The sequence below is a fragment of the Nasonia vitripennis genome, chromosome 3 (assembly GCF_009193385.2).
Source record: "Nasonia vitripennis strain AsymCx chromosome 3, Nvit_psr_1.1, whole genome shotgun sequence".
Classification (NCBI taxonomy): Eukaryota; Metazoa; Arthropoda; class Insecta; order Hymenoptera; family Pteromalidae; genus Nasonia; species Nasonia vitripennis.
In genome coordinates, this window is record NC_045759.1 from 17,018,839 (window position 1) to 17,045,084 (window position 26,246).

The following is a 26,246-nucleotide window of genomic DNA, read 5'->3' on the forward strand; positions in this document are numbered from 1 at the left end:
CGAATTTTATTAAATAAGATGTGCACACACATAGAATCCATTTCCACGACGATATAGTTTGCATTTCGAACGCGAGAATTCCGCAAGATTGCGAAGGTTATTATCCAAAACTCAAACGTCATATAGCAGTTCTTATGCGCGTGTCCTAGTTATCCACGTGTACAGCGTAAATTTTCCATTCCATCGGAACTACCCGGAATCGGCGTAAAAGCACGCATACCTTTTAAAGTGCTGGCCTGATCTCTCGCCGTATAATCTTGTCCTGTGGCTGGAGTAGCGAAAACGGAACGTGCGGATTAGCGCGAAAAGCCCTTGGTGCAGACTACCTTGGCTGTTCAAACATCTCTGTGACTATATACAGACAGGGGCATATAATCATATCGGGCACATGTGTGTGTATGCCAGTATGCACACGAGCACATTGAAGCATATCGCGCGTGCGTACGTTGAATTTTCCCCGGAAATGTAAAAGAGCGTTAGAGATGACTGCTGAAATTTCGCGTGGAGCAAACTTCGCGCGGCTGACTGCAAGGATAATGAGATTCATTAGCGCCGCAATGACAAATTCCGCACTCTGGATGCACGATGAAAATGTATTACGAGAATTGACTGTGGCATTAATGTGCGTAACCAGAGATAGTTGTCAGACACGTACAATACGTATTGAACACAACGTTGGCATTTATAACATAAGTGGCCATAACAGGCCTGACAAAAGGCAGTTGTGGCACAGCGGTGAGGTACCGCTATGTATGCACTGATTGCGGAAATTGTCATGAGGGTTGTAGGAAAGTGCCTATGCGCCACCTATCGTTGCTTACCGGGTACAGGGCCATTAATTGAAGTGTATCGCAGTCTGCACATAATTTCGCCGGACTCGTAACAGTCTTTAATGAAACTTCCTAGTAACAAAAGCTTGTGAAATTCTGAATTTCCAATGTTCAACATCGTCGCTTTTCTGTTGTTTACATTTCGCAACGTTCCGCAGTACAAGAGACACCTCAAAAAATCCCGCGTTCAGCAGCCTAAATCACACGAGTATACACTTATCTATTCCGTGCACGTTTCGGGGCGCCGTCGGTGGCGCCTGCAAGCTCCTCGGAGGGTTGCGCGCTCAGCTCTGCCGTGTGCATCGTCTGCAGCTGAGAGAGCGCGATCGGCGAAGCAACGAGGTAAACAAGGATAGAACTCGCTGCACATGCGCGCTCGGCTCTGCGCCGCTACTGCTGACTATATGTGCCACCGGTATAGTGAGAGAGAGAGAGAGAGAGAGAGAGAGAGAGAGAGAGAGAGAGAGCAGCGGGAAGGGGCGCGCGCGCTATACACTACAGCTCTCGTGCTTGCACGAGTTCTCGGGACCTCGGGGGGTGTCAGTCACGGCTCATCTGCCCAGCGCCCAACACGTAAGTGCGTCTCTCTAAGTCTCCGCAAGCGAGTATCAGCTATACACAGCCTACACCATCTCACACACGTTTCGGGGAAGGACGAATGTGAACACAGCTCACAAGCATGCACCATTGCACGCAGAGATGATCGAATGAATGAGCGAGCGAGCGAGCGAGCGTGTCCGTGAATATAGCGAGGGAAAGTGCAGTCGCGGGGCTGGTCCTGCCCGAAAATGGCGCTGCAGCCGACTTTTCGACGGTCCACTCGACGGGGAGGAGCTCTCTACAGCCGTCGTGCATCAGCGCCCTCCGTTCTCCGAGTGACAGTGCGCGTGTGACACCACGATGACGATGATGCGATAACGATGATGCGATAACGCGCCTGTTCGCCACCTGCAGCGCTATTGGTATCTCGCGCGCGCGCTGCGCGGCTATTCGAACCTGCGATGTGCGCGCACACCTGCCACCACCCTTCTCTGCGTGTTTATCAACAGTAGGGCGGGCGTTTCCAGTTGCGGGAGTAGGCGGCTCGCGGATCGAGCTAAGTTTGCGCGCGCTCTTTTAGCTGGTTGTGGCAATTTTGAAAATTTGCTCCCGAGCCTCGATTATGTGCATCAGTCGTGGTATTAAAACCAGTGTCGACGCTGTTGTATAGAAGCAAATTGAGTCCCTTACGGACGTTACGTAATTGCGCACGTATACCGCGAAAATTGCACCTTGTTACATACGGGATTTTCACGCCGGATTTTTTTTGTTTCGTCGTCGATGCTGGTGTTGCTGAAATCGTTGGAAAATTGTACCTTTGGCGCTCCTGCAATTACTACGTGAGGTCGAGATAAGGATTTATCGATGTCTAATACGCCGCGTTGTGTGCAATTTTTACTACAAAGCTAGACCGTTATGTAAGTATACAAGTGATCGGGCTGCCGTGAAATAAATGTGCAATACTATGGTAGAAGCTAATGAACGGATTCTAGCTGCGCGATTCAATATTAAACGAGCGCTTCTAAGCTATAACGATTGATACGATCGAATCCCAATGCCAGGGCGCCCATAACTAATTCATCGCTGATTTTAAAAGGCGCTCATACTGTAATTAAATAGCAGCCATACAGAATCGATATCGGCTGCTTAATATTTAACATCTGATTAATCGATGCGCCCGCGCGCGGTGTGCTGTAACGAGTTCTCCAATAACAGTCATTGCCGACTGCGCCTTTTTTGCGTTGTTCGGGATAAAATCACACCAACTCCCGTGTTCACACGTATAGCACACCTACCTACCACTCTGCGTTCTGCCATTGACAACTCTCTCGCGTAAAAATAATAACGCAAAAAGAAAACTCAAGCTTCCCTCTACCCAGCCGCGCGGGAAAGGTGTGTTTACGTCGTAGTCGCGCTGTCAGTCGCGGATCGCGGAACGGTTCGATATAAGCTTGTCGCCACATTTTTCCCATAGGCACTTGTTTTGCAGATTCGCTTTAAAATTTAACGAAGTCGAGTCGTTCGTACATTTATGTGCGCGGATGAAGAAAAATCGTCGGTTTATTAATTGAGATTTATAGTCTCTGCGTTTTCACGCTTTGTTTTGCCGATTTTAAAGCCTTCGGTCGACTGTTCGAGGGTGAATTGATTGTCGGAGGCTTTGTTTCTTTTTTGTTCGTGCGCTGTGCAGGTGGTGGTAGTTGTCGACTTTTGCAATAAACGAGGAATTGACGACGTTAGATGATGCGTTGTTTGAATGTTGCATTGTACATTTATGTGTTTTTGTATTGGGATTGGTGGATTTATTTTTTCGAGGAAAATGTGTGTATGTGAACCATAGAATTATGAAAAGACACAACGACACATTAAATTATACCATTACACGCTTGCTAAACAATTTAAAAGAAATGCTTCAGTTATCGAATGTGTTTGCAAAGTTTTATGGTGTTTCCACGTCATGGATCTTATCAACGTCGAAGTTGATGGATCGTTATGCGTTCTAATATTTAATGATCAACACTGCAAAATATCATTAAGAAGAGGTTTTGAAAAAAGCTCAATATATATATATATATATATATATATATATATATATATATATAATATCATCGTTTTTCACACTGAAACTGGTGACATTTGAATATTTTAATTGCTAAAATTTATCACAGTGCCATTTCGCGTGACCTATAAGAAAGCAAAGTTAATATCTAAAGTAAAGCTCATATCCATACCCCGTTTTACATAAAATAATTTGACGAGAACGGCTGTGTGGAAAAGTGCACTTTGCAGAAAATATTAAATTATATGCGTCCCCCTGAAAATATAATCTAATATATTTGCATCACTATTTTACATCATTTTACGATTTGGTATAGAACGAGTAATATCGCAACGAAATTTGACGAGCATTATATTTACTCACGATCGTGATAGCTATCTCTATAACTTCCCCAATCTGATTCCTCGAATAAGCCAGTATAGGTTACCCCCCTGTATACTAAAACCAAAATGAAGATCGTATCTCTTACATAAATATTAAAAAGCTGGTCTCACGCAGCGTACATTCGATAATACAACGTAATTACACACCATTAGCTGAATGTCCCGATATTCATTTTTCACAAGATCACGTAAGCTCCATAAATTCCAATCGATATATGAGGAGTCAAAAATATTACCCTGAAGCTTACAATACATATACCGTCCGGCCAATTTATTCCTTTGGACGTTATCGCCAAGCGAAAGCTCGAGAAGAAAGTCGGTGAAAGAAAGGCTTTCTATCGTTGCAGTCGCGCTCCCGAAGAAGCACTGACCTTACGCCCACTGGTGGGGAAGCAAGAAACGATCGGGGTCGCATTCATTCAGATCTCTGTATAGAGACGTTTGCTATAGGACTCGAGGAATCATAGTTAGTCCGGCTACAAGTGTAGAGCCTCTGCACACACACTGGATTGGAATTCAGCTATGTGCCCCTTTTTCAGCGTCTCGCGCGGCTCTTTGTCGGCGGAGCTTGCGCCCCGCTCGCGCGCGTAGCGAGTGACCCGATTTCTCGTGAGCGCGCTGATGGAATTTTGATTAAATTTATGCGTAGGACAGAATGGAGCTTTTACAGAGAAAGAGAGAGAGAGAGAGAGAGAGGGGGAGAGAGAGAGAGAGGGGGAGAGAGAGCGTCGAAACCGACTGTGGCTCGAGACGAGATTTTTCAAAATTTTTAGCGCGCTGCCGGAAAGATGCGACCTTTGAAAAAACGCCCGAGCGATGCTCCGAATGGTAATGCGGGTTTTCTTTTTCAAGCTTAAATTTAAGCTGAATTTCGTGGCCTGAGCGACGAGCGATGTTTTTTTCGTACCGAGTAGCTCGTTCCTTGATCACGTACAAGACTGAACTTTTTCAAACTCAACTTCGTTTTATCAAGACTTTCTGCAATAAAATATTTGTTTTGATCTGTATTGTATCCATTTTTCTGAAAAAGTTATCGTAGTATATAGATAACGCATATAAAAAATCTTCCATAGCCCCGATCGAGCGCTAAGATTAGAACGCGTCTCTTTCGTCTGTCTATAACCGAATTTTTCTACTGAATATCCCGGAATACACCTCACCTCACCCTATAAACTATATTCAGCCGTCACAGTGAAATAACATTTTTCCTCGAATATCCTGATGCATTTTATGAATCCTCGATTCGAAAGCCACTGCATACAAACATATTTCCAATTTTACTTTAAAAAAATATTTAACCAAAGCGCATACAGCGCTCGCTCGAATTATGCTTGAGCCACGAAATTCTCGGAATGCAAATGCAAACATAAACGAAAAACTTTTCGAATTTTCCCGGTGCCTCTATCTCTCTCAATTATTCGTTAAGTAATGTATGAATAGTCTGTGCTCGCCGAGAAATGCGTGCCCACAGTGCGCGCAAAGAGCGCAGAGTAGCAACAACAATATCAACAACAACGATAACATAGTTGCTTCAGTTTTCAATTATCCCTCGTTTCGCACGAGCCCATAGCTCCGGTCCGAACGACTGGATAATAGCGCGAGGATTTATGCGGCTCACGGGAGAGCATTGATCGTCGGTGCTGCGCGCGGGCTTCGAAGTTTTGATTGGTTCTGCTGCCCTAGCTGTTCTTTTTTTTGGTGTTTTTTTTTCGCCGCGCCCGCGGAAAGAGGATTTTAATTAACAAGGGTCCCGGCGCAGACGACATCTGAATGATGAACTTTTTCCGGATTTTTTTTTATAGTTTGTCCGGAGCGCTTGTTTTGTCTGTGTCCATCGATTGTCGCGGATTTGTACTTTGTTTTTCTGCTGATTTTTTCGCAGAGATTTATTAATAATTTTTTTTTTAATTTAATTGAAAAATTATTAATACGAGCTTGCGGAGATGCTTTTTGGGAAACACACCGTATAAAACTACACACTCGAAAAATTTTTTAACATTTCAAGACACACCACAAACTGGCTATCTTATAGAGTTCACTCCGGAGCTTTAGTAATCGCCCGCAGACGGCTCCATAAAAAAGAACAGGTTTAACAAAGTCCAGACACGGCTATCTCTTCTTAGGCAAACTTTTAATCGTAAAACACGAAAATAGAGCTGGTGTACTATCGGCGACGGAGGTAGAAGTATATACCCCGCGAAACTTGAATCGTCGTATCGTTAAATCTGATTTCTTTCAAGGCCGCTCTCTCGCGAGATCAAGTCGAAAAAAGAAATTCTCGAGGGGGGTAAGAGAAGAAAAATAATGCGGGGGCGAGCTGGCGACCTTCGAAAATATACATCCTCCTCACACTTGTGTTGTATAATCCTGTATAGAGATATTTGAGTATCGATCGGCCCTGCACGCGCGTCCAGAATCCACTTGAGGAGCCTCACGCGGCCGCACGAGCTTTATTCGTGTGTTGCGCTCTCGTGCGAGGGACCGAGCTTTTGGTCTGTTGAAAGCTTTCGCCAAGGCTTATAGCGCCGGGAGTAGAAAGCACTGGGTGGAAGTTTAAAGTAATGGCGCACCTGTTATTGAAAGTAAATAGTGGCCAAGGCGCTTAGAAGGTACCGGGGGGATGAACCTAGAAAATATCGGAAATGTGTCTTTCGCAAGCTCCCTTTTTTAGAGGACTCGAAAAGTTTTATCTGTAAAACGCTGTCCAGAGTGCTCGATGGAATCGAAAAAGAGTATTTTGGCTTTTGGCATAGAGTATATTATAATAATTTCGAGATAGGTATACCTATAAGCATGGATCTGATACCGTCATATTAGTTCCAAATCGCATTATCGCGTAAGCACTAATGGCTTGATGCTCGTGAGATTGTACTAGCTCCACATTTCATTTCTCCTTAATCCGCTCGTCATGTATTTTTGATCCCATTGAACGGAATATCACTGAATTCGAATACATTTTTTATATCTTGGGACGAATCCCACATCGCGCCGACACTTTTCTTTTCGCTTGAAATTCGTGAAACGAATGAAGTAAGCTTTGGAAATTCTCGCGTCATTGAATTTTTGCAGGAAATGCTTTTTCCCTTTTCTTTTTGCGATGAAATAAATTAGAACTCCCGGGAAGTTTTAAAACCCGTGGAATATCTATATACAAACGTAGATTAATAAGATACGTTCGTAATGACGTTTTTTTTAAAGCGCTAATTAGCACCCGAAAAAACGTCACGGCTCATTGAAACTAAATTAATTGACGTCAAAATTTCGGCCTTGCCGAACGCGCGCTTAAAGAAACGCAAAAAATATCACAAGTCACAAACAAAATTTTTCACAAATTAACTCCAGCGCGTTCAGCTTTAAAAGCAATGGCGTGACGAGTTCTCAATCAGAGTCTCTTTTGTCCACACATGAGCGAAAAAAAAAATTGACCATCAAAGCAAGAACCAGTTTCAACGCGTTGCGATCAATTATTCGGCTTTGAAACAGCGCCGGTAGAGCCGGTGATTGCCGATGCAATCCGTAAAACGCGCAAACTCAGCTATGCAGTAGTATTTGCGGCGTTTTGCTGCCGATCCGCGCAGCTGCTCTGCATTGGCGCGCTTTTTATCGCAATTTAAAATTCAATCAATTTTGCTGGATGCGAGAGGAAGGGCAGAAATCGTGTCGTTCTTGCCACTACGCCGATAAATGAGAGAGGGATGAAAGGGGAGCGATTAAGGGAGAAAAAAGTCCGGGGCTAGAGGGACGAATGAAATTACGGGTGCTTTCCATTTGATAAACGACTTTTCGATGTCCAGTGTGAGGTGTGTGTTTATTAAATGTCAAAATAAAAAACTGAATATATATTTTCGCGAGTGTGGGATGAGAAATTTTTGCTCCGCGAATCGGAGCGTGGAATTGAAATGCTACTGCGTTTATTATACGTTTTCCTGAAAAAGATTCGAGATACTTATTCATTGCGCGGTACGACGCTTCACAAAAAATTGAGGAACTCGATCGTATCGATAGCGCAATAACAAGGCGCGCTCAGTTCGTTTTTGTTTGCATCTATTTCCAACCGTCATTGTCCATTTGATAAATTAAAAAGCGTTAAAAATAGCCGGACTATTTATACGCTCGACCAACGTACTTAAAAAAAAAAGTATTTAGGACGCGAGTCGTGCCGCGTGATAACCTTATCTTATACCTCCCTAATGTCTCAATAGCATATATCTCATTTATTTACGTTCATTTTAAGAATAAAAACGTTTCTATTGTTTGCGCAAGGCATAAAAATATCATTCGAGATCGGATCAGTGAAGGGACAATCAATGTTGCGAAGGCGTTAGCCCATCTGTCGCCCAGTGATTATCCAAGCCAATCGCGAAAGTAGATAGAGAGGGGCGAGAGCGAAGAAGGGAGAAAAGAAAAGAATGTGAACGACAGGCTCGCGTGACCGTCGGAATTCATTTTGCACGAGAAATCACTGCTGCGCGGCACGCGTTTCTTCTCACATATATTTAGCCTTTTGTCATAGCACTTGCGCTATATAAAGCTTTTTTCATCGGCGCAGATTGAGAGCTACGGGAGATAAGGACGTACGGTCGCATAAATATTCTTTTCATTATGGAACTTCAATACTTTTCGTATATATCGATCGTTATAGCACTTCTACGATCTGATTCACAGGTCTATATATTATACTTGTGTGCCCTAAGAAATATCAAAGTTCGGTTCCTTTGCTCGTTGTTTACTCAGAGAGTCGTTCGGGATATCGAATCTTTATTTGCTTTCGTGACATTAGAATTCCTCATCACAATAGAAAACTGTCAAGAACAAGCGCTTTGACGCTATACTTGAAATCGTAGAAACCGCAGATCGAGCTCTTTCATAACCGCGCGACAGCCCTTTGAAATTCCAACGAGTGGCACAAGACCTCGCGGCGCGTTCATCCATACACACAGCCGTAGCTGCGTCGCTCCCAGCAGAGAGCTCGAAAAATTAGCGAGTGGCTGCTCTCGAGAGTCTCGCTAGTTCGCGCCGCTTTAAAAGAAAGACATCCGGGCTTAAAAAGTCTCCTGCGCGCCGCACTTCTCTGTCTCCCTCGCGGATCTTTAATTACCCGCCTCCCCTTTTTAACTAGGCTAAGCTTTGAAGCCTGGCCCACCACCGGCACAAATGACTCGGTCGAGTACACTTTATCAAAAAAGGAATGAGGGAAGGAGAAGAAGAAGAAGCAGTTAAGGAGCGTGGGGATAGAGTAAAACGAATTCCGTTAAATTGTCGAGCAGCCGCAGCTGTGTGGCCCGTTTAATCGCTGCAAGCTCTCGACTTCTACTTTTCTCTCCCGTCTGTGTGGAAATGGAAGAGCAAGCTCGAGGATCCTCGCGACAACAAAGGCATGCGCACTTTACCCTCCTTAAGCTGCTGACACTGCTGGCCTTCAATTACACTGAGTACAGGTCGCAGCCCTTATTGCAGAGAATTACAGTTTTGCCAGGCGCATTAAACGCGGCTGGCCGGGATGGCTGTGCAAGCTTATGAGCTGTGGCGAGTGACCAGACGGAATTTAGATGTATTTTGATGATTCGTTAGAAGATTGAAAAATTAGTGTAAAGCTGCGTCTAACCGTACTCGAACCGCAATACTTAGAAGTTGTTCGTATCCTCGACACCACGGCTGGAATTCAATTTTTCTCAAAACAATCGCAGCCTGTGCGTCAAAGGCGTCGGAAGGTTGCGCGGAGCGTGAGGGAAAAATCTTTCAAACTCCGCACAGAAAGCTTTTATACGAACTTTTCGCTCCTCTTCTTCTTTTTCGTTTCTTCGACTCAAGGCTGATTATAAACGCCGTTCAAAAAGTTCGCCTCCCCGAGCCGCGATCGATGAGAGCATTTTAATCTTGTCTGTCAGTAAAAATAATTGGCTTTTGCATAACTTGCTAGTTGGCCTGCCTCTACTTGCCGTAATGAAACACTTGGCCGTGTGCGCTCAGCATACTTCGATGTTTAATAGGAGATAGTCGTCTACAATGCGCATGTGCGTAGTTGTAATATTTACACGGAAAACAAAAGTCGAATGATGCGCGCAACTTTTTGCATTAATCGAGCGTTCGAGAGAACAGTGGCGGAAGATACGTTTGAAATAAAAAGTTTTAACTTCGTACTTATTGGAAGGTTGCAGAGTACATAATGAAAGTTAGTTTTTGAAATACGCTGATTAAGTACAGGCTGTACGTTAGTATGTATGAGTATATAACATAGAGCGAAAGCATAGTGCGGGACTAGGTCAGTTGGTGCATATGCGCTTCCTTATTGCGGAAATTTCGTTAATTGTACGGCACGACTCTTTTTAATTTGTCCGCGCAATAAGTGTCTTTCGCGGAAAATTAAAGCGAGAGACTTTACACGCTCTCTCGGGATGTCACGCCCGCTGGTCTTAAAAAGAGCAATCTAGTTAGATAAATGCTCGAGGGTATATAAAAAAAGCTCCAACAATTGTCTTACAGCGCTAGAAACAAATTAATTACTAGATCGAGGTTTCATATCCTCTGTTCTCTTTTATTTTCCGCTCTCGAGTGATAACTCTCACATCTTCCACGCCCCGACTATATATACCTTGAGCTTTCATAGGCCCACTTCAAAACGCGCTCGGTTCTCGTCTTTAATAAAAATCAATTTCCCAACCGCTAATCCGGTCGAATGATATAAGTTTCAGCTTCCCTCTGATGAAATTGCCTGCAGCCCTAATAATCCGCAGTATCAAAAAGGTGGGCTTTAATGAAATTTCTCGAGAACTCTCGAAGATTCGTCGTACACACGCAAACTAAGATTCAGCGTCGGTGTTCTACTGCAGCGAGAGATATGGAGACTGCTAAATATAGAGATGAGAGAGGGAGAACCGGGATAAGTTTAGGTTGTAAATTCCGTTTTAATAAGAAAACCTAGTGCCACATCGCCGGCGGCGGCTAATCGGACTAATGTAAGTTTAATCTGGAAATTCGGGAAGTCTGGTCTGAGACGAAATTCGCAGCTTCTAATTGACTGGCATTAACGCCAAGTCTAATCAACGAGTTTGAGGATTTTCGGGTGGCTGGCTTCCGAGAAGTGTTGCGTGTTCTACGTCTCGAGGTCAGCTCTCGCGCGTTGTCTTCGCGGAGCTGAGAAATACGATTAAAATCCTCGAGGATTATTCAATTCTCACACGGTCTGAAAAGAAATCGTTCGAAGTGTAGGCGAAACCAACTGCGTTCTACATACACTGAGAGAGAGAGAGAGAGAGAGAGAGAGAGAGAGAGAGAGAGAGAGAGAGAGAGAGTCGTTTTTACCATCACCGCAGCGGCGACGGCACGTTACGCAAAGACATAAGCGGGGGAGACAAAAGCGAAATCTTGGCAAGCTCCTCGGCGATTTCACTTTCATCCCTGCAAAATTCATACGGCGCGTCGATCGATTCTCCGAAACATTTTCACTTTTACGCAGACGCGCGCACGTCTTTCTCTATACGCGCGCGGCCTGCAATTTTAAAGCACCTTCCGAGAGCGGAGTTATGCAAAAATCAACTTTGTTTCGCTTTGCGCTCGCTTCAAGGTTCAGCGTCGAATGAAAATTCTAGCGGTTCATCAAATCCATTGTAGATTATTTTTCCCCGAAGTGTATATCATCCTTTTTTTCACGACGTTGGCGTGATTAGGCAGACTCGTCGAATTAGAACTTTATCTCGTTCGTTATTCCATCGGTGCGTTTAGTCAATTAAGAGCGGAAGAACGACCGTGTGCAAAGAGCAAATCCGCGGGAGCCAATTTTAGAACAAACGCTATCAAAAGTTGCAGAGGGTGAAGAGAAGCGGAGGGAGCGAGAAAGAGAGCGAGAAATCAAGGTGCGGGGAAATGAAAGGAGACGGACTGAAAGCCAGTTACTGGCCGTGAAGTTTCCGAGTAAATTCGAAATTTCGACTGAGCTGGGTTTCGACTGTGCGGTTACGCGCGGCATTCTGGCTTTGATGGCGCGCCGTCCCTGTCGACGTTTCTCGCTCTGGTCTGGTATCTCTGGCGACTGCTTTTCGCTTGGACTGTTAATTTACCTTTTATGGTCGAGTTTTTCTAAAATGCGAATGTCCTGCATGCGTGGATATTCTGCCCCCTTAACTGTTGACTCTTGTCGTCCTAACAACAAACGTGGGGACAAAACTGTTGATACCGAGAAAAAAGAAGTGAAAGGAAGTGAAAGTCAGCTCTACTTAGCACTCGTTCAAACTTACTCTAAGATGTTCTACACTAAAATTTCCTTTAAAAACTTGCTTACTGTAGTACATAAGCAGTTATATCACGAGAGATCTAAGCAGTAGGCCTAACAGGCAGTTTTGATATAGTGGCATACCGCTCTATATATGCATTCTATGCGTTGATTGTAATGCGAGAAATAAGACAATGCCTAAGCGCCACCTATCGACGCTATAAGGTACTAGAGCCATCAAGAGTACAAGTGATTAGATACCGCTGAGCTATCATTCCTTTCCGTGCCGTTTAGCTTATTATATACCCTGTAAAATGTTAGCGGAACGTTACAGGCACCAGCTGGTAAATCTCTAGTACAGGTTCTCAACGAGCAATTTGTTGTACGCTCAGAATCTGGTAGCCTCGAAATTCATCACTTCTCATTAGGCTAGAAAAAGTTCGCCAGGGCTTAATTACCCTCCCAAACGAGCAACTCCTCGGAGACTCGCTGTATACAACGCCTAAAAGCAGCTGTACTCAGCTTATATCCATAAGCGAGCTTTTTTATCGTCCGATCATTAAATCTTATCTCCACGCAACTGCCGAGAATAGCCTGCACCCTCGACATCAACGTATTCAAAGCACAACACTAAAGAAACGAATAATTACATCAAATGCAGTGCAAGTTCATCGCACGTTCGTTCCGCAAGGTCGACAACCCAAAACATCCAACCGAACACGCGTGATAAACATAACCATTTTCTCGCTGCGAATTCAAACAGAACATACGTATGCGCCATAAAGCAAAGTTATCGCAATGTTGTTATCGAGCTTCCTGGAATTAGCAATGTGTTCACACTCGCGCATCGCTATCGAGTTTATTACGCGCGTTAAACGCGTGCGTGCGTGGTAAAAGAGCCCGTCCGTCGCGGATACACAATCGATGGCAAAGGGCCTTTGTGCTTGCGCACGAGTCCTAAAATGCCTGATCTGCCAACTGCGCATGCATGTACACGTTTATCGCAGGCTCATTGTACACAGAGAGAGTGGGACATACAGGAGCGAGAGCTTGACCTTTGTGCAACGCCGGATATATGTATGCGGACGGATCGCTGCACGTGCGCGAAGACGCTATGAGCTGCGTACATCAGCACGGCGCGGTATTCGCGAGTAAACACCGCAGCAACAGCAGCGCGCAGGGGGCACAAAGTGCGCGCCGTTGTGCATTTGATTGCGAGCGTGGGCGTAGACAAAGTTTACGTCTGTATGTGTGTGTGTGTGTGTGTGGTGTTTGATTCGGAGAATGCACACCTGGTATGTACTGTAGCTTTGTTCCCCTGTAAATATTTCCGTCGCTACTATTACCTCATTAATTACACGCGAATCGATTAAGCGCTGCGACGCAGCCGATGTATCTTCTATATACAATATATCGTTCAAAAACCATTCGCATCCGTCGCAAGATAATTCGCTCCGTCGAGATACGAGTACAGCTTCCTCCGCGTATGTCCGCGCATGCATATGGGCGTATGTAAATTTGTGTAGAGCCGTATACGTGTGTGTGCTTGCACGTGCGCGCGCGCGCGCGAGCGAGTTGCATCGCGGTTCGCTGCTGCTGCTGGGAGATGTTATATGTGTGCGGTGGGTGTGGGCCAGAGCCCTGGCGCCGCTCTAGTTCGATATCTGTAAGTAGGGCATGAACCTGTGCGACTATAACGCGCCAGCGAGCGCGCGCCCGCGAGAGATAAAGCGAGAGGAAGAAGAGAGTTTTGTGCGAGTGTGCCGAATCCCTGCGTATGTAGAATCCCCGTATGGGCTTTTTGCCCGAGAGCTGCGCGACGAGTTGCGTCGTTGAGTTTTAATTAGGAGCTTTAGCTACGAAATGAGGAGCATTTTGTTACGCGTCGTGTTTCATTTCGCTTTGCAGGGCGTGTGTGCTTTTTTCACGATACGAGAGTTTATACGCGAGAGTAAAACGCTCGTTTACAAAATATTCCAGTGAATTTGTCAATGGTAAATCTGGATCGTATCAGCACTGAGAAAATTCATTCGACCTACGTACTGAATTGGCAAAGCGAACGTACCTCGAATAGTTTCCAACTATTCGAAAACTATTCCTTATTTATACTTTGAAATCGCGAAATTGTTTGCCTCGCCAGTATTATCATAATTCCTAAGCGTTAGAATAGCGATAAATCCGATGAAAAATATCACTGCAAGTTTCATAAAAGTTTATGAGCTCGATATAACACGAGCGAGAGTTTAAAATTGTTTTATGAGATCGACTCTCTCTCTCTCTCTCTCTCTCTCTCTCTCTCTCTCTCTCTCTCTCTCTCTCTCTTTCCTCGAGCGAGTATCAATTTGCAGCTAGCCCGACGTCGCATCGCCTCGAGCGGCTGTATAGTCAAGTTAATAGAAAAAGGAGGAGATAGGAGGAGCCGTAATTGTTCGAAATATCGCGTGATTCCTCGCGATTTTATTAATGCGCGCTGCCTTATTCATAACACAGCTCGTTTTATGATAATACGAAAAAAAAATTATGATACTCGCAACGACGCCCAATCATCGCATCGTTAAGTTCGAACCTGATTTTTTAATACAGAACTTGCACGTGATTTTTGTACGGTGCGATGTGAAAACGATTGAATTTTTATTGAATTTTGAAAGAGCCCAAGGGTATTTATTTGTTTGTATCGTTAATCCTCTTACAACAACTTGTATTATTGGTTTGTACTGTTTACAAAGCTGTGCTGGCGGAACAACGTTGTAAACTCCAAACACTATATGAGTGATTGGAATTTATTTACACTGGTCGAAAATAAACAAACAAGCAATTCGCGTTCGCTTTTCACAACAATCAATGACGAATCCAGCGTTTATCTTTCACGTACACTGGTTAAATTCAGTTGATGTATTACGGGGGTATAATGCAATTAACCATTTAAAAATAGTTTAAAATGGTCGAACTTGCGAGTTTTCGAGGTAGCGGATACCGCAAGGACGATTCGAAGCGTCGCGGGGCAGAGCGAAAGAGATGCGACAATGCAGCTAAAAAGAGGGCGCGGACACCGCCGCGTCGGGCTATGTCATGATCGATACTAACCTAACGGAGTGTATCTCGTAGTGAGGGAGTCAGTGTAACGAATCGAGACGAGCTTCAACAGCAACAAAAAACTACGGTTATCGTCTCTAATTAATCACTAACCGTTTGGGATGAAAAAAGCGTTGCGTTATAAAGTTAAAGAAAAATAATAGCAGCGTAATTGTCTTCCTCTCTCTCTCTTGCAACAAAGTGCGCCGGGATAATCAATTACCAAGCTTGAATAACTCATTTCGCACTTTTCCCTGCAGCAGACGCAAACGTGTGTAGCGTGTAACCACTCTGCGCTTCCGCACGTTGGTGACGTTTTAATTTAAAAATCTGCGCAATAAAAGATCGGCGGAAAAACTGGGCGAAAGCAAATGCTCAATAAAAGCCACGTCGGACCTCTCCGATTGGCCAAATAAGAAAAAGCCAATGTAACACATTTCGCTCATCAACTCGCCGGGCGATATCGAATGCCTCTCATTAAAAGATAAGAATCTACGGTAATGATTTAAACTTCGAGCTATTACGCACGTATACATCGAGTGGCGTGCGCATACCGCATACGCTCGAAACTTCTAATCAGCTCGTGACGAGCTTGCAACAACTCTCGCCCCCCTCGTCCTTCGGAATATAAAAGAAACAGGAGTGCAGGGGAGGGGGAGTAAACCAAGCTGAAATCAGGTCGGATCGGGGGCCGCTTAACTGCTTAATTTCACGGCAGTTAGTCCATCGCGTACACACACACTATCGGTTCGAGCTTGCGCCGAGCTGTAGCCCGGCGCGCAGCGTGATATCCTTTAATAAACTGGGAGACCGAGTGCCCGGCCGTAATGCACTTCGCACCTGACAATTACTGGATATACCGTTACGGGCTCTGCAGAGAGAGAGAGAGAGAGAGAGAGAGAGAGAGAGAGAGAGAGAGAGAGAGAGAGAGAGAGAAAGAGAGAGAGAGGCACTATTTTACTCGGAGCTTGGACGCGTACGCGTTTGTTTCACTGTCCCGGGATATCCCGGACTATTGTTGCCTTGTAGGCAGTGATAGATATTTATAAAATCACGCGGGATTTATGTTGATTTATGATGATCGATTAATGAGTTCGCCGCAGTAGTTTGCATCGCGTTTAGCGCAAGCTCCGGCCTGCGACTAGTCCGTTTTGTAGTTGCGGAGCGGGTAGTTTATCCAATGCGACGGACGTAGATGAATTTGAATAGAATTCGGCTGAAAATATTGTTTTATAACTTCGTTCTATACTCCGGTATTGTTGAGTTAACAAAATAAAACGGAAATGAAAGTTTGACTGTATACTCGTCTTGCATCACTGCACTCGTAGCGCTTTTATTGTTCAGTTTTTGAAAAGCTCTTTAAAAAGCTAATCCTCTTTGCATAGAATACCAAAAAATACTCAAAAGAAGAAAACCGATTGTTGCTCGGCGTTGACTCTCCAACCTGCACTATGTGCTACATAAATTTAGTTTTCGAAAATCATCGTCGAGGTAATTTCACGCGAAGCGCGTCTCCGCTACTCCCCCGCGCGCGAAGAAATCAATTGTCGGGACTCGGAGGCTAGAAGGAAGTAGCACTGTTGGGGGTAGCTGCTGGCGGCTGCTGCACACTGCTAGCTCGAAACTTCGGGGCAACTCCCCCGAGAGTACGATGGTGTAGCTGCAAACACGAGAACGTGGGGGGGGGGGGGGTACAGCTCGAGGACCTCGATAAGTTTTGCCGAGGCAAACTTCATTTCCGTGCACAGCGCGAGCTCAGCTTTATCGGCTCGGATGAGCCGTATAAAGAATTTGATGAGTCGAGCAGAAAGGCTCGTTCGGGCTCCGCAAGTTTCGTAGTAATTCCTGCGGGTTTATACAGGCAAGGGCGGTAAATCGAAAGCGGACGAAGGGGAGTAGTTTCTACGATTTTGAAGGATTTTGTGCGCGCGAGCGAGGCTGCGGAGGAATGTACGCGATGCTGTTGCGGGGTATATGTATAAGCTGCGTTAGGTTGAATGGAATTGTTGAGAAATGTTGTATTTACTGGAAATTATTAATCGTGGTTACGCTCGGGGGAGAGTCGTCGACTGAGCTTTAACTTCGAATGGGTTCGAGTTGATTATGACATTGCTTTAGTTTCACGTAATTGGAACGCACTTGCTGTAATTAGTTTTTCCAGCGGTTTTCTCCGTGCCACTGGTTTGTTAATAATTTGCTATTTCTTGGTACTGACGAAGTTTTATTCGAGGGTTATCATTCAAGTCCTATCTTTGTTTGTCTCGAGTTACTGTGGATAATTTGATATCAGAAAATCAGAAAAATATCGTTATGAACATTGGAATAATTTCGCTCCATGGAATATAACGTGCAAGTAGTATAGTGCAGCGATGCAAAAAGCATGAAAAATGACCGGACACGTTATTATACGGGAAAAGCCACGTGCGGTCTCGAAAATACAGATATTCCAATCACTCATCTACCTACGGGCGGTACTTTTATTTTTGTGGCAACTGCGTCTCCGGTTGCACGTGCGCATCATGTATGCTCCGCGAGATAAAATAAAAAGGATATTCCGAATATGCACGTTTTCTAGTTCTACCAAACTGCAAAAAATATACACAAAAAATTCATTCGTCGTGTTTGCCAAGCCATTATATCTAAATTTTTTTACAATTATTACTTCTTTACAACTCACCATTTCAGATGCCTCGTTATGCTCCTAACAAGCTCTTGAAAGTTGCGTAGTTAAGTATAGTTGATGCTGCAATTCAAAACAGTTGTTAAACATTTCTAGACGGAAAGTTAAAGTACTGGGACAATAAAGTTTTTATGACATGGCAGAATGAGTAACACTCTTTGTGTAGATTATTTAGCCTGAGAGCTTTTCAAGTTCTGAGCACATAATATAGCTTTGAAGCTTCACTTTTGCTCCGTTTGATTTCAAAGTCCCCGTTAACGGTATATCTCGTAGTCCACTTCTGCGAACAAAAACTCGAAAGCGTTCTTTCTTCTGTCCGCGAAGACAATGCACAACATTTGTTCCGAATGAACGAACCGAAAATCATCGCATACCTGGAAAATCTTCATAGCCTCTACGTAGAAATCAGAAATTGTAGTTCTCTATCACACCGTGAAGTGTGTATTTTTCAGGGCGACGAGGCGGAATCTCGCTTGTTTTCTCTGCGCGCGCCACTTGGCTAGCATCGATCAGGAAAAAGTGTTGAGAGAGAGAGAGAGAGAGAGAGAGAGAGAGCGAGAGAGAGAGAGAGAGAGAGAGAGAGAGAAGGTGAAAGTATAAAGAGAAAAGAAGAGGAGGATACGCTCGGGTGGATAACAACCTTTCCCATACACGAGCTTTCTTTTTGCCCGGAGCGAGCGCTGATCTTTGTTCCTCTCCGGTCTTTCTTCCGAGAGGGGTTAAAAGTTCGCTACAAAAAGTGATTAACGTTAAAGTTTTCTCTCTTCCCGTCCTTCACTCGACATACGTAACTCGTGCCTTTCTGATTAAGAAAGACGTGGGACAAAGGGGGTCTTTTGCACAAGCCTCGAGAATTCAAGGGGAGTAGTGGACTTCTGGCTATTTTCACTTTTTTCTCGTATGTAGTTGTCAGGGAGAAAGTTTGGGTCGTGAAGTTTCGCGCTTTGGAAATAAACAAAGTGCTTTTAGCTCGGCTGCACTGCTCTGATTTCCCGAAAGTTTGCAGTAGTGGCTGAACTGATGGTCACCAAGATAGCGTTTATTTCAGTGATCAATCGTACGTGTTTGGTAATTAGTGCCCGATTAGCGAATCGTTAATCTTATTAGCGAAACCGATTGCAGAATTTTCGGTGCCTTGGATCTCTACACTAAAGACCCATTCTTCGCGAATTCTGCTTTAATAGATGTTGCATAATTTCCCGGAGTGTATAGAGCCCGCGATAATATCAGCGCTGCGTAAAAGACACTAAAGACGACGAAACTATTAACGTCAGCTTTTCTATATACGCTCGAGTAAAGCCAGCTCTAGTATACTCGGCGTTTATTAATGATTAAGGGGAAAACTAATATTTACTTGACATACTTAAACACGAACAGCGTGCTGGTGAATGAGAAATAGAGATAGAACGAAGAGTAAAGAGAAGTAAACTTTTTGCTCAAAGCTTATCGAGCGCATTAGAACAAGCTCTATCAAATTGTTTCGAAGCCAAACAACGTAAGCCGTAAATTCGATCTTCGATATCCCAGACACCATACGCGCGCCAGTTCCCGGTTGAAGCTCGCATAAACTTGGCCGTCGGAACGCCATAAGTTTGCTTAATATCCCGTCGGGAGAAATGCATCGTCGAAGAATCGCTTATCGCGAGTCGCGCGGACGCGTGACTTGGGGCCGTTAACCCATAAGCGAGCTCAGCGACTCGAGGCCAATATCGCCACTAGCCTACTGACTCCGTTTTTGCGCACCGGCATTTGCCCATGCACTCTGGGTTAGCCTGTAGACACGTGAGCGCGATCTATGGACAGAAAATGCGCGCCCTTGTCTCGAACGAAGGCTTCTGTGCGAATTTGTGAGAATTTGAATGTGTAGGTGATCGAGTAATTTTGGACGCCGATGATTATCGTTTGTATTGATGAGGATCATTGTTTTGTTGTATTATCCAATATGAATAATCCATGTTAAAACTGGGACAGTGATACCTCTTACTGCGTAATCAGTTTTCAAGCATAACAGGATTGTATGAATATATTCAGTCGCGTCTGACCAAACGCGACCTGTTCTACTTGTCGTTGATCTGCACTCGTTCGACTAAGAATCATCATTATAGCTTTGAAAATAAAACGCTCGATTTTACCACGAAGCAGCAAGTTTATTATCGGTAAATGTCATATATGTAACCCTTCAATAATAATTAGAATATCGACGTCCATCTCTCCGAAGTTCGAAAAAACCTATATCGAACTTACTCCTCAGTAGCAATAAAAAACAACCTCTCCCCACAAAACTCGACCGATCCGCTCTCTACAACCGCTTAACACGCCTTTGAAACTAGGCCCGTGCTCCAAAAACCGCGAAACTCCATACCACGGGATTTTCTCACCTTACCTCAAAGGCCTACTCCCCTCTCCCTCACTCAGTTCATCGCCGGGCTAGGAATGCGAGCAGACGAAAATACCGTGCTACAGTATAAGGTGCGCGCTTTACACCCTCGTTACCTTGGCTTTCGGCGAATCGACTTCGCGCGCGAGCGCTTTGCGTTTTAGCGCTTTTACGATGGTGTATAGCTAACACTTCTGACGATAGCTACACGTATACGTGCTGTATTCTGACGGACGGATAGCCAGCGCGTGTTTTATGCCTCCCACCTTTATCCGAGAGTGCTGATGAAGGCAGGAGCTGTGAGTGCGTGCGGAAATTTATGAGCTGCAGGCGACTGCACGCGTGTTTGGGCTGTTGTTGGTTGAGGAAGATTAGTTGCTCGATGCTTTTGCTATACTTTGGTTTACCTTGACGGACTGTGCGCTGATTTGCTTTTAATTTTTTGAGAGGATTTGAAAGCGAATAGCTTCATTGTCGGTCTTAATCGTTTGAAAATAAAAGAAAAAAAGAGAGAAAAGTTTTAAATAGTGATAACTCTTTGGAGAGTCTTTTATTCACTTCTCTCTCTCTCTCTCTCTCTCTCTCTCTCTCTCTCTCTCTCTCTCTCTCTTCTCGCGCCTTCAATTTTACGATATCACCATCCCATAAGAAGTTATCACTTAAAGCAAAAGCAGTATACGACTGTGAGTATCAGAGCCCTCCAACTGCCCGAACGATCTTCCCGGCTGATGCACAGAAAGTCCTCCCTCAGTCATTTGCCGCGTTATATAACGATACCTCGAGCTCTACCCGGAAATTCCGGCCCGGGCGACAGGTGCGCCAGTGCTACCTTCACTCGCTGCGCCGCCGTCTTTATATATCCTGAGTAATCATTTTCTCCAGCGCAAATCCCTGCAGGCTGAAGTTGCCCCGTGCGCGCAATTTTTCAATGGGCATTCGTCTTCATTGTTGCCGACCTTTTAGAGCTGTATAGAAAGCGAAGAAGAAGATAAGCGCGTTAACTTTAAAAAGGTCTTTGTGAGCGACAATTGCCAGTGCGCGAGTTACCGAAGCAATGTAAGAGAGGGAGAGAGAGAGAGCAGCGGCGCAGTTAAATGCTGCGTGCGCGGGAGAAACTGTTTTGCATTGTTCGCGCAATTGCGGCCGCGATCGTAAAGGGAAGACGGCGTAAGCATTTCGTCGATTTTTATGAAGTATGAATCTTCATAAGCGCATATACATAGTCGGGAGTTTATACGCCGGTTTTATTGGGAGTCGTAATGAATTTCTTGAAGTTTCGCTCGAGGAATGGGACTTGGCTGAGTTGTCTTTCGAGAGTTATCCATTAACGCCGAATTGTTCAAACTCTTTATGAAGTTTGGAATAATGTGAAATAAATTTCGAGAGGGCGTTTCTTCTCAGAACTGCTGAGTCGAAAATATTTTGCCAGAATTTTTTTTCGTACTTTTCGCTGATGGGTAGGAAAAAGGGGCTAACTTTTAGCTGATGAATTTTTCGGTAAACCAACCTACGCAGCGTAACAAGTTTTAAGTGCTGAACCAACTAAAAGTTGAGAATATAAACAATATTGTATTTTGGGTTCTTATTGTATGTATAGTATGTTAAATTACACCGACCAAAGACAAAAAAAAATCTATGCAAACTGTATCCTTCATTATTATTCATTAAAAATTGGCTCTATATGCCTATAGATAAAAGATGATTTAACATACTATTTGCACATTAGCGTGGGTATATAACTCTAAATCTATTGTCACCTCTACTCATGTTGACATTTTTCAAGGTAAATCGCGGAGCTTAACGAGAGTCCGATATTATGGAGAAACAGATCACCGCATCGATCGATCGGCTTGCACAAAGCTTGAATACCGATGAAATCGGATTAAAGAATCTGCTTTTGCTTTTCTTATTTCATCGAAAAAAATGCTATCAAGCCGAAATATGTTTGATATTTAAATGAGAAATAAGGTATTTCGCTTGATGCAGATTACATTTTTGTATGGCAATTATGATCATGAACAGCTTATGAAAAGGGGCGTCGAAGAAAAAATAAAAAAGCGAAGACACATCGAGATCCCGCGATTCGCTTTTTTCAGCCTTGGACAACAGCCAGTCTTATACGCTACCATCGGCCAATCGAGTTCATAACCGGCGCCTTGAAAAACGCCGCCGCGCGCATAGAGCCAAGAGAGGCTTTTTATGCACGTCCCTGGCGGGATGAAAAATTTCGCGGCGTTTGATTTACTTAATAATGAAATTAGCGGAGGGAAAAAATCAGCGACGCTCTTTTTATTGCTCTTTGATTAGTCGCGAGAGAGATAGTGCTTATTATACAGAAGTATACGTCCACTTTCTACGACTAAATTGGGTCATTCGAAACTTTACGTTTTGTTCTTGATTTAACAAACAGTTACAAACCGTAATCAAGCATATTACCTCATACCTTAAAATATCGTTATCTCCGTTTAATTAAACACCCCCTACAATAACAACGCCCACAAAACCCGTCGTAGATCAAAATTTAAACTAAACTCCTACACGACCACCGGGTATTATAACTCAAGACCATACGCCACAAATCGCAATCCCAGCAGGCAATAATATTTCCAGCAAACAAGCCTCTCCCCCAGCAGTGGCATCCCGCTCGTATATTTTTCTCGGCCGCAAGCTCCCTTAAGCTTCCGAAAACCGTTATCGCCGCTAATTGTGCGCAAGACACTGCGGGCATTACCTCTCGTAATACAAGCTCCGGCTGAGAGGGAGACACCTCGTCCGCCGGAATTCCACAGTTACAACGCGCCGCCACCACCCACGCGAACTGCATATATATAGCCGGGGCTACCAGCGTCGAGCAAAACTCGGGCGCGAGCGTCGAGGCGTTGGCTCTCGAAACTCAATTAGGAGAGTTTGAAGTCGGCGTTGCTACACTCGACTGCGGTGTTCGCTCCTCCCCCCTACACCTATCAAAGTTGCGCTGCAGCTACTGCTGCTGCTGATGCTCGAACAAGGGGAAGAATTAAAAATTCACGCATGTAACGCGTGGCCGAGCTTGCTGGAGCCGCGATTGCTTTTTAGAACGGTGGTCGGAGAAAAAGTTCGAGTTTGTTTTACATTTTCTCGCGGTGTGATTGAAAGAGGGAAAGCGACGCAGTGATGACGATCCGCTGTATTTTCTGGAAATACATCGTGGCACGCGGAAATTACTTCGCGGAACGAAAATTAAAAAATCTAAAGTGGTTCGAAGCACGATTGCGCATTTGAGAAAAGCTTAGAAGGAGAGAAATAACAGAACGCGGATCTTTTGTCTTCGATAATCGCGCGGGATTTTAACGTTGTGCAATCTGCATTCGAAATTTCTTCGCTATCAAGAAGCATACGGGTATAGAACGTAATATCCCGCACGGCTTTGTTTGGGTAAGAACTCAAGTGGCTCTTCTCGTGTTTTCAGGGTAAATATCGAAGATAAAATCGAAGACAGAATATTTGTAGGTATATCCATCGCTCAGGAAAAGGAACGGGCTGATCTTTTTTATCCGCGCGCATCAGACGCGAAATTTATCAAGCTTCAGAATATTTTAATACGCGCACTCGCTTCTTCGCTTTATATAAGATTTTCAGTCTCTAATTACCGTTTGTCAGGAGATGAATGGCACACTGCGAATCGTTTATCTCTCTTCCCTCTGCCATAGGTATTTTTGACCCACTTCCGTCAGTTTAAAAGCCCATCGCTTATGAATCACGCATTTCGGACGATTCTATTTTTTTTCCACGAGAGAACTTCAATTTCATGCAAATTCCAGCCCATTTTTTCGAGCGAGCTACGCCCTCGATATCCCGGCGCGGCTTCATTAAAAAGTCGGCGCAGCTTCATTGTGTCGTATAAATTCGAAGAAAGCCGCAGCTGATGGCGGAGAGAGATCGTAAAATCGGCTCTATTCTTCGTCTCAGCCGTTGTTTTGGTGCGGCTCGTTATTCCGTCAATTACAAGGTACAAATTAAACGCGAGTTCGCGAAAAGGCTAATTTAATGCGAGCTTTTGAGATTTGCATTTCTAAGTAACTTGGCTTTTTTATCCTTTCGGGGCTTTGTCTGATTCATTCCAAACAATCAAGAGGTCTTGTATCTGGATATAAACTACCTGTTTGGGGGGTTGAATAATGCCTCTGAAGGTGATTTTATTTTGACGCTCCGATACGTTCATCGGGTGTTTTTTGCTCGCAACGCGTTTAAAAATAAGTACCAATCGCAAGTTCAAAAATAACGTAGAATCGAATTAATTTGTTCGTCTCGGGCTACCGTCTGGGAACTGAATACTTAAACAGCAATTAGTTGCTACCAAAATTAACATTTGAATCCTCTCCTGTAGGTAATTATCATACTTACTTTACTTATACATGACTGTGGAAACACCAAAAAATTAAATCGTATAGTGCATGTTGCTTGAACGAACGAGACACGAATCGCATGAGATCCAACAATCACGCTATACTAAGCAAAGTAGATTTAGAAAAAAAAGACAAAAATCACCCTCGATCGTTCCTTTACACAGATCGATGGGCATAATCCAGTAGCCAGCGCGCCTCCTCCCCCTCAACAGCAGAGAGCAGCAGCCCAGGCAAAACATGAAGCTCCAGCCAAAATTGAAATCGTCGAGGTCAACGTAGCGCCCGAATCAGTCGTCGAGAAATAATCCACAGTGTGAGTGCGTGTTTCGCGAGTGAGAGAGGGAGAGCTAAAAGTAGAGGAGAGAGTAAAAACAGCAGCAAAACGCCGTCGAGGAGCGTTAAGAGCGAGAAGCGCCCCCGCGGTCGTAGCAGAGGGAAAAGGAGAAGCGCCTGGATACGCGAGGGTGTGTGCGTGACAAATGCGCGGAGGAGCGACCGAGAGCTTGCACCAGTGCTGCACGAGGGCCTCAGACGCCATCATCAGTCCCTGCTGCTGCTCGCAGCTGACGGCCAACGATAATCACTATCAGCCCGACGAGCTGCTGCTGCTGCTGCTACAACCGTGGAAAAAGTGCAGCTCTACGACGGCGACGACGACGACGACGAAAACGACGAGGAGTCGGCAGCACATCGCCGATGCGCATCGCCTGTGTTCAAGTTCGAGAGGGAGACAGCAGTGAGGAAGAAGATAGAGCTTCCAGCCAGCGCTCATTATTAAGATTTCAGTCTGTTAGAGGCTAGTTTCTACCGTTGTTACTATACATATATACGTATACGCGCGAGCGCGCGATACAAAACAAGAAGGGTGATAATAGGATTAAATAATTCGCTAGAGTTTAGTCGATATTTACATAGAGCCAGTACGTTTTAGTGGACGTACGTGAAAACAAAGCAATAGTTATAGGGGAGCGAGTCGAGGAAAGAGGAGAAAGAGGAAGAAGGAGTACAGCTGTAGTGTGGTCGGCCGCGCACATAGGCGTCACTTTGCATCGGAAGTGAGAGAAGAGAGACAGAGTGAGCAAACATGGCGTTCGCCGCTGCGAGGATGATACTCAAGGACAAGAGGAGGAAGCCCAGCAAGGAGGATTACGCGCCGCGTAACAGGAGCAAGGTAATGTCAACTATTAGATTTTCTTTTTTTTCTGTTCATCTTGTTTATCCACTTTATTTGCGGCAAATTTTCTATGTGTATCCATGATGTGTGTCGCCGACGTTGTGCAGTGTATAGCACCGGCTCTTGTCATGTGTCAGTCTCGTGTGTCGCCGAGATTAAGTGTCACTCTGTATCAGCGGGGTCGAGAGTTGCAATTTCAAGAACCTCTGGTTACCACTAGACGATACGGGCAATGATAGATACCCGCGAAAGAGATACTTTCGCTAGTGGCGATGATCGATTTTACAAAAATTCAACAGAACTCTTTCCCGGTATAGACATTAGATAGATACTACTCTGTAGTATAAGCCAAAATCATTGTTCAAACTCCTCTCCTGAAAACTTATTCAGCCAATTAAGCACCATCGATTACGTAGCGTAGCGACAATCCACGTATCCAGCCCTAATGAATTTTCAGCTCCATCAACAGGTAAAAATAAACCGAAACAGCAGCAGCAGCAGTGCCGGACACTCCACTGATAAATAATTTATAAGCGC

The 26,246-nt window shown here is 44.5% G+C and overlaps 1 protein-coding gene across 5 annotated transcripts in view; it reads left to right on the forward strand.

Annotated features, from left to right (window-relative positions):
• The window catches only part of LOC100122542 (neo-calmodulin), a 113,773-nt gene that overhangs the window by 36,731 nt on the left and 50,796 nt on the right, over positions 1-26,246 (forward strand). The window contains exons 1-2 of one of the 5 annotated variants that reach the window (XM_016984476.2): positions 1,299-1,403; positions 24,700-25,706. The exons of 2 other annotated variants lie outside the window; for them this stretch is intronic. In XM_016984476.2, the coding sequence (XP_016839965.1) occupies positions 25,620-25,706 (87 nt within the window). In that variant the 5' untranslated portion in view covers positions 1,299-1,403; positions 24,700-25,619. Of the gene's footprint in view, positions 1-1,298; positions 1,404-1,882; positions 2,288-24,699; positions 25,707-26,246 lie in introns of those variants that run through there. 2 more of the 5 variants (XM_031927771.1, XM_031927770.2) reach the window with 2 other exon arrangements.